The following is an 8984-nucleotide window of genomic DNA, read 5'->3' as shown; positions in this document are numbered from 1 at the left end:
CCTCTGATTGATGGCAAGGTTGGGAACGAGGCGTGTTCCACCTCCTGCCCTGCACGGGCTGCCAGAGGCTGTGGGTGCCTTTGGGTGATGGGGAGGCAGCTCCTCTCCCATCCCATGCAGGCAGAAGTGTTCCTGTCTCCCTGAGGCACACAGCTTGGAACATTTTTGGCCGCCCTCATTCTCCCTAAATTCAATCTTCCTAAGGCCTAAAAATCCGATGCATTAAGAGGAAGACAAATTATAATGAATGTATATTAGGAATATAAAAAGTAACTACTTAATATAACTTTCTCTTCTCCCCTTCCCTCCCCCTTCATGACCTCATGTTTTTAACATTTTGTGAGCTGCTAAATCGTGGAGGGACACACAGTGTGCCAGGGAGAGGCGAAGATGCTCCATTTGTGAGCTGGTGCCGAGCCAGGGCCTGCTGCCCCAGTGCACTCAGAAAGCAGCACCTTCCCCCCTGTGCCTCAGTGGTAAATAACAACACCTCCACTGGCACTCAAAAGTGAGGAACAAAGGGGGATTCAATGATTAAAAAGCTAAAGTGCCACAGATGTGGCTGTGTGGGCCCAGGGACAAGAGGGTGGCTCTTGAGTGAGGCCTTCTCCAGAGCTGGCGCTCTCCTTTGGGTTATGATAGCTCCAAAAGTCACCAGCATGAATGTAAATACAGAAAGGCTGAAATAAACTCCACCAAATATTACTGCCACACCCCCTCCACCCCAAGACACTGGGGGAAACATCAGTTATTTTATTTACAATGGCAGCAGACTGAGGGGAACAAGCAAGGCCTTTTGCTTTACAAATAATGAATTTAAATGGCTGAGACTGCTCCTGAGCAGCACTGACTTGAAGAAACTTCTGCCTTTCTTAAAGAAAAACAATAAGCCCAAAACTACCCACCACCCATCAAAAATATCAGTGACAAGAAGATAGTTTTCTCTGGAAATAAATAAATTAACCAGCTCCACTAAACCCGTCAGGAGAGGGGCAGGGGACAATTTTTACCCTTCTTACAAGGTGTAGATAGACAGTGGTAAGGATGGGTAGTGTATAATGTTGTTTATTATGTATAATAAGAAGCATCCAGAAATCTCACTTAAGGACCAAGCCCCAGAGTGCCAGCCCCTGTACAAACACACAGTAACAAAACCCCTGTCCTGAAGAGCACACAGGCTAAAAATGGTTCCTTATGCGGCATAATTTGGAGGGGAAGAATAGGAATTTGAGGCAGAGAAATGAAAAATCAACCTTTTTCCTGATTTCCTTTTATATTCCAAACAAAGGCCACAAGACATGAATGCTGAGATCATAATTTCCAGTCCCCATCATTAGATATGAGGTTAGTGGAGTGATAGAATCACAGAATCATTTAGGTTGGAAAAGACCTTTTATGATCATTGTGTCCAAATGTAAATCTAACACTGCCAAGAACTCCATTAAACCATCTCCCCAGGTGCCATATCTCCACGTCTTTTAAACACCCCCAGGGATGGTGACTCCACCACTTCCCTGGACAGCCTGTTCCACAGCCTGACCACCCTTCCAATGAAGAAATTTTCCCCAATATCCAACCTAAACCTTTCCTGGCACAACCAGAGTATGTTTTCTCTTGTTCTGTTTCTTGTTATCTGGGAGAAGACACCAACACACCCCTCATCACACCCCCCTGTCAGGGAGTTTTAGAGCAGTAAGGTCTCTTCTGAGCCTCCCTTTCTCCAGGCTGAGCCATTTTCCCAGCTCCCTCAGCTTCCCCTAACCAGGCTCGTGCTCCAGCCCCTTCCAAAGCTGACCCCAGGGGCTGAGTGGCCTCACAGTGCCCAGCACAGAGAGACAGGTCACCACCCTGCTCCTGCTGCCCTGGGGTGTGTTTGCCTTCACCACGGCAGGGGGATGTGCAGGGCTGGGAATGGGACCTGCTGGTCCCTGGGAAGGAGAGGCAGGAGGTGGGGGATGCCCAGTGCCCACTTGGCTGGTGAGGCTGACAGCATAAAGCTCCTCCATCAAATTCCTGGGAAGGGGAGAGTGTTGAAACCTCCATGAGAGAAGGAGGCAGCACAGCACTGAGTGCCTTGCAGCCCTGGTGCCGCTGTCCTCCCTGCCCAGAGCAGCACAGCTCAGCCCCTTGGCTTGGTCTGTGTCTAATGCCAGCCTAGGAGGGCACGGAAGGGCTCGACTCCCAGGGCCATGCTGAGCAGGGCAGCTCACAACTACTGGACATCTCTGTGCTCTGAGCTCCCTCCTGATAGCTGGAAAACCATTTTACAAGTAAGCTGGAGCCTTGCAAAGTAATTCCAAAAGAATGGCAGATTTTTCTTTTTGGCTTTTCTTAGCTTTCCCTTTTTTTTTTCTTTTTTTTTTTTTTTTGATACTATAGAAAATTAAAAACATGATTGAATATGTGCATGCCTTTATTTATTGTGCTATGGATGATGGGCACAGACTTCCCTAAGCCAAAAAGCCCCCTCCCTCCTCCTTCCCCAGCCTTAGTAATAAGCTTCCTTGTGCTGCAGCCCACGCTAGACTATTTTCCTCTGTCAAATCCTCCATCATTTGTTAAATTACCTAGGTGTGTGTTGGCTTTATCTTTTTTTGGTGAAATCTTACAATCTTTCAAGTCTACTTTGTCCTCTTAGGTTTTTGTACACCCTGTTTCTCTCCTGGCTGATTTTGTAAAAGGTCTAATTTCAACAAGTTGCTCCTCTGGGGGCTGAAGCCTGTTCTCCAGTGCCCATGACAATCATACGTGTTCACCGAGAGCTTTGAAGCTACAGCAAATTGCAGCTGTTTGGGCTCCATTGCACATGGCTGTTAATTTTCCCCTTCCACCCTCCCTTTCTCAGCTGCTCCCCTTCCACATTTTGCTCCCTGTGCTCAGTGCAGCCTGCACACCTTTCAAGCCACCATCCTGTTGAGGAGGCATCTGGTACAGACCCTGGTTTGCCACCGGAGCATCCCCTCCCACACAGCCCCGACAGCTCCTTCCCAAAAGTGAGGCCGTGCTTCACTCAGAGTCTCTAGTGTGAGCCACTTTTAATCTAGGATGCACTTTCCTTTTGGCTCCCCAAAGAGATCACAGGACCCTGTTTAATCCAGCTCCCTGTCGGTGTAGGGCTGAGTCATAGGAGGTTTTTCTGTTGCTAAATCTAATAACACTTTGCTACTGGGAGCAGAACATCAGCCAGCTTGGCTGGGAGTCGGCACTGTCACCCAGCAGCTTCCCTTGTCTGAAAGTTGTTTTGATTCTTTTCTTAGACTTCTCCCTCTCTGTGTCTTTCTCTCTAAAACATTAATTTCCTCTAATTAGAGCCTCCTTAACAATTCTTCCCCCCCCCCCGGTTAATTTCCTCTAATTAGAACCTCCTTAATAATTCTTTTGCTAAATCAATTTCCTCAGTTAGAACCGCCCGCCACAATTTCTTTCCTCCCTTTCAAAAGCTGTCGGAGGAGCTAAGCAAATTATGCTTCTGAGTAACCTTTATCTCTTCCTTGGTATTTTAAAAGAACTGTAACAGGTTAGACAGGCACAATTTCCCCGTTCTGAGCTCTGCTGGTCTGACCCCATTAGGTTATACTTAGCTGAGTGTTGTACTATTGTATACTTAATAAGATGCTCTATCTGTTCATCTGGAACCCAGGTAAGACTGCATTTGGGAATGAATTAAACATGACACTTCATTATTCAGATCAGATTTAACAGTGTCAAAATCGGTCTTTAAACCAGACCAAATTGCTCTCCAAGAATACGTAAAACCTCCTGCCTCTGTTAGCTGTCCTGTGAGCCAGCCTTTCCTAACTTTTCCTCTGCAGCCATGCTGGCTTTCTTCTCCTGACAAGCCTTTTAAGTCCTAATTTTTTTCTAAAACATGCTGTTTTTAAAAAAAGATCTTTTTTGTTTCTAATTTACACAGTAACTATTAACGGCCCACTGCTTTTCACAACCATGCTGTGGGCCGCATCAGCAGCTGGTGTAAATGGGGAGGCAGCCAGTTGACACATTATGGACCTTGGGCCTGAGTTTCCTCTTCTTTATTATGCAGTTGCTCCCCAGCTGAAACTGTGTTATGCATTTCCCCATCTCTTTAAGATGGGACCATCTCACTACATCGGTCCTTCTTAAAATCCATCAAGGACACCTCACTCCATGTCCTGATTTTGTGAAGAAACAGGCCAAGTGATGATGGCAACCGGGAGGGGTCATCAGTTAGAGTGAAAACTCTTGTTTTATGCAATTAGGAGAAAAATAAAGAAGGGAACACATCTGAGCTGCAGGAACGCACTGGAAGCTGTGTGTTCCCTTTCCTATACCCCTTCCTCAGGCTGGCACCGACCACCCAACACTGATCTGATGGCATCAACGAGTGTCACTGCGTGGGACAGCACTGTCCCTCTGTGATTCACAGCCCATGTGAGACAGGCCAAAGAGAACTACCTCACAACAGGCTCAGGAGGCTTCTTCTGGCCCTTCTCACAGGGTCTTCCCCCCTCTTTTGGCTATGCCCAACTGCAAAGCCTGCTCCGAGTCCTGGTCACACAGCAGAAGAGTCACCGTGGGCCCTGAAGAGTCTGCTCTGGAGGCAGGAGGGCCCCTCCAGCCTGGGAAGTGCTTTTCATCGCCGTCGGACGGAGTCAGCAGTGCCTCAGTGGGTGGGTGTCCTGGAGTGATCCGTGAGGAATGCTTCTGAGATACTCTGCAGGGAGCTGGGGGAGGCTTGCAGCAACTCCATCCTCCTCAGAGCCACCATCAGATGTCTGGGCAGGCCCAAAATGTTTCAGCCAAACCCAGCTACTGTAGGAAAGCTGCACTGCTGTCCTTTTCCACACTATTTCCTCCTGACCTTTCCGAGCTTCTAGCAGTCCACAAAGTGTTCTGGTGGAAGTGGTGCAGAAGTCATAAGATGAATTTTATTTCCTTTGCAGTCTTAATAACTGTGCAGAAAACTCCCATTTGCCCTCACTTCCCTTGAAATTTTGGAGTAGGATTGGATGGAAAAATGAAATGCATTAAGGTTTGGGGTTTTTTTTTTTGACAAAATCCCTAATGCTTGAAATGGTAATAGGATGTTTCTGGGTAATCTTACAAGGAGTACAATGCTGGTGGTGTTGGAGAGAGGGTTGTCTGGGGAAGGGTAGATTCTCTAAAAAGATATGTTAGAAGGCTAGAAAAAAAGCTGTTTTGTTCTTCTCAGAAGAGATGAGAGAGCAGAAGAAGGAATCACCAGGTCGGGTTGTTCAGGTTGACAGCTGACTGCAGCAGGAGAGATGCTGTCTGTACTCCTCGAGAAGCCCCTCTTGCTGGTGCCCCATCCATTCCAGCTGAGGATGAAGAAGGGCTAGAGATAGAGATAGGCAATCCAGTAGACGATGTTGAAGAGCAGGAAGGCGGTGGGGAAGAAGACGCGGGAGTAGGAGTCCAGGCGGGATATGTGGATGCGGACCCTCCCCTCCCGCCACATTCCCGTCTGACAGTCCTCGATGCAGCAGAAGAACCTCTCACACTCCTTCCCCTCCAGGCACGGGGAGCCGGGCTCGTCATCCTCATCCTCCTCTATCTCCGGGGGCCAGTGCATGATGTGGTTGATGTTGATGGTGGTGAAGGTTGGCATCACCTGTGCACCGGCAGGTGGCTGCGAGGGGAGAGGCAGGCAGGTTAAAGGGGAGGAAAAGGCAACAAAACATGTTCTGGACACCTGCCCCCACCCAGCTGGCAAGAGATCAGATCGTGATCTGATGTGCAGTTCAGTGGATGGGGATGACTGATCATCCCCAGTCTCTGCACCTGGCTGTGAATCACCATGTTTGGGGAACTGGCAGCTCCCTGCATGACTGTGAGTGTTCTCCCTGGCACTCCAGGGCACAGCCCTACTCAGCAAAGGTCTGATTGCACTGATTGCCCATCTGTGCCAATAACAGTCAGTGCAGAAACACGACCTGCTTGATCTGTTCTGGCCTCTTCCCTCATTTCCCTGGGCTCAGCTGAAGACACAGCACACAGCCCAGACGTGTCTGCTGCCTGTTGGTGGAGAAAAGCTGGGGAGAGGCTGTATGGGGCTCACTATGAGACTCATGGAAGAGCTCTGCCCACCCTGGGATAGGAGGGTGGGGGGATGTGCTGGGAAATGAGCCTGGCCCAGAAGAGATATGTTTTTTTCTGTTTCGGTTCTGCCTGTCAGAGGCCTCTTTCAGTTCATGTGTCAGAAATACCTGCCAAGAGCTAGGGCAGATCTCATGATACAGGATGAGGATGAAAAGAATGATGACCACCATGGGCTCACTGTCCTCACACTCAGGAGGTCTTCCGATGGAAGACCACAAAGAAAAGTCAGTTTCTGCATCTCTGTGACCTAAGATACCTCTGTAATCCAGAGATCAAACTGATACAAGTGTCTTAAAGTGGCATTTACATTCAGTCATGTGAGTCATTCTAAACTGTTCTGATAAGCTCTCCAGCAATTCTGAAGAGAGCTTATCAGAACAGGGCACCTGCTCTGACAGGAGCTTCCTTGTCTGAAGGGAGCCTCAGCTGCTTTTTCTGGTTGTGTCTCACCTCTCAGACCCAGCACACAGAGTGGTCTGAAGACTGGGTGAACTCAGTGTGGGTCAGGTCCTAAAACCACATCAGCAGTTTCCAATGCAGGCTCAGGAAGGATATCTTTATATAGTTTGGGGTTGTAACAGCACCCACCTCTGCTGGCCCCTCTGACCTACCAGCCTGGCTCTCCTGTGGCTGTGCTCCAGTGGTTTCTTGTTTCCCACCAGGTAGTTGAGCGTGGCATACTCCATGAGAGCGGCGAAGACAAAGATGAAGCACACAGAGACAAAGAGGTCCATGGCTGTGATGTAGGAAACACGGGGGAGGTGCTTGCGGGAGATGGTGCTCAGGGTGGTCATGGTGAGCACAGTTGTGATACCTAAGAGAGAAGACAGCTGGCTCAAGTTCTGACAAGGAGTACATCTGTCTTCTACACGCATCCACGCCTCAGAACAGCCCCATTTTCCCTCTGCTCTGATTGTCTGGCCCCATTTTGGCTTGCTCAGACTCTGGTCTTGAGGTGTCAGAATCTGTGGTATTGATGATTCTGAGATTGTAGAAAGTCTCTGTCTTTCAGCCCCACTGCCAAAGCAGAAGCCATAATTGGTCTGTGCTGGTTTCAAGGCTGTTTATTCTGTTTATCTCTAACATGTTCTGCTGCCCTGCCGCAGCTCTGTCCTGCAGGGCAGCGTGTGGGGCTCTGCCCTCAGTGGGATGGTACAAACATTAAATACCACAAACTGCCTGTGCTGGATTTACAATAACGTGCCAATATCTGTCACCTACGTTGGACAGTGTGTCCCCAGCCTGAACCAACAGAAAAATGCCAACACCACAGTGAAACATGGAGGGCATGAAGAAGGAGAAAAAGGACAAGGCACACCCAATTTCCTCCATCTTGTCCCCTTTGGACCCCTTATCTAGAATCCTAAAATTTTACTTTTGCACCCGTGCCACACTTAATTATTACTTCTATCAAACACTCAGAGCTTGTAATTCATCCTGTAAGATTGAAAACTCTTTTCCATGGACAGAGATTACAGACAGTGTCTCTGGGGGCTCTGTACAGGGGGGTTCCTGACCCCTGCCAGGGTCCCAGACCTGCCAGGGCAGCCAGAGGGATGCCCTGGATTCCCACAGTGAGGAACCCTTTGACAATGCTCTATGAAAAAGAAGGATGTTCAAAAGGGTGTTATCACACAGATCATCAATGTGGGACTGGTAAACGAGCGGGAAACTCAGACTCTACATGAGGCTGGGTTAGTCAGGCAGGGCTTCCCTCACCTCCTCTCCTCCATGTGCCTCAGCACAGCTTCAAGAAGGATCTGTTCCACGATCTTCCCAGGCAGAGAGGACTGACAGGTCTGTAGTTCCTGGGGTTCTCCTTTCTACCCTTTGAAAAAATGGGTGCAATGTTTCCCCTTTTCTGGTTACTACCATGACTTTTCAAGTATCATGGAGAGTGGCTTGGAAACCACATCAACCATGTACCGGGACGTATCTCGTCAGGTCCCAAAGACTTATAGATATTCAGGTTCTTCAAGTGGTCTCAAAGCTGATCTTCTCTTTCAATGAGAGCGACTTTGCTGCTCCAGTCCCTGTCTTGCAGTCCACCCGCTGTGGAATGTGGGGAGAGAGGCTGCCAGTGAAGACTGAGGCAAAAAAGTACCTCAGCCTCCTTCTCATCCTTGTTTAACCAGTTTGCCAGTTGTATTCAACTTGCTATGATTTTCCTTTTCTGGCTGGCAAACCTGGAAAAGCCTGTGTTAGTATCCTCTGCATCCCGAGCCCCATCCCTACACAACTGGGCAGTGTCCTTGTACTCCTTCCAGGATATCTGGCCCTGCTTCCACTGTCTGTGTATTTCCTTTCCACCCTTTAGTCTGACCAGAAGCTCCTGACACATCCATGCTGGTCTCTTGCCTTCCTTTCCTGATTTCTTACACCTGGGTATTGAGAGCCCTTGTGCTCTTTGGAAAAGGTACTGAAAAATCTGCCAGTGCTGTTCTGCTCCCTGGTCATCAGCTGTCCTGCAGTAGATACCAATCCCAAGGTTCCATTTATTTCCTTGGTCTGATTCCATAAACTTTCAATCTGCTCCTGGCTATTCTTCAGAGACAACTGTTCACAATCTATGCACTCCTTGATGCAGAGGGCAAGTGCGTAGGAGGTGATAAGGAATTTCTTTTGACATGAGTGGGGCTTGGAATTGTTTTTGCAGGAGCAGCAATGCTCATGTTTCTGCTTCCAGATATGAAGTGTCAGGAGCCAACAAAGGATCAGCTACAGGACTTGGTACTGTGATCTCATCCACTGATTTTCAGGATGTGGGGAAGAAGCAGAGGTCCACCTGTTTCTCCTTCTCTAGCATCCACCTACATCCACCTGCCACCCTTGCCTGAGGTCACCTCAGTGGCTCTGGGGATGAACATGGCAAAAGATTTCCATGT

The 8984-nt window shown here is 48.6% G+C and overlaps 1 protein-coding gene across 1 annotated transcript in view; it reads right to left on the bottom strand.

The window, feature by feature from the left end:
• Nucleotides 1-702: 702 nt before the first annotated feature.
• LOC100144431 (gamma-aminobutyric acid receptor subunit gamma-4) overlaps nt 703-8984 on the bottom strand; it is a 37166-nt gene continuing 28884 nt past the window's right edge. The window contains exons 8-9 of the mRNA XM_030272317.4: nt 6711-6913; nt 703-5629 (exon numbers count right to left, since the gene is read on the bottom strand). Of these exons, the coding sequence (XP_030128177.1) occupies nt 5336-5629; nt 6711-6913 (497 nt within the window). The 3' untranslated portion in view covers nt 703-5335. The remainder of the gene's footprint in view (nt 5630-6710; nt 6914-8984) is intronic.

This window comes from Taeniopygia guttata, chromosome 4A, assembly GCF_048771995.1.
Source record: "Taeniopygia guttata chromosome 4A, bTaeGut7.mat, whole genome shotgun sequence".
In the NCBI taxonomy this organism is placed as follows: domain Eukaryota; kingdom Metazoa; phylum Chordata; class Aves; order Passeriformes; family Estrildidae; genus Taeniopygia; species Taeniopygia guttata.
This window is presented reverse-complemented; position numbering and strand designations above follow the sequence as displayed.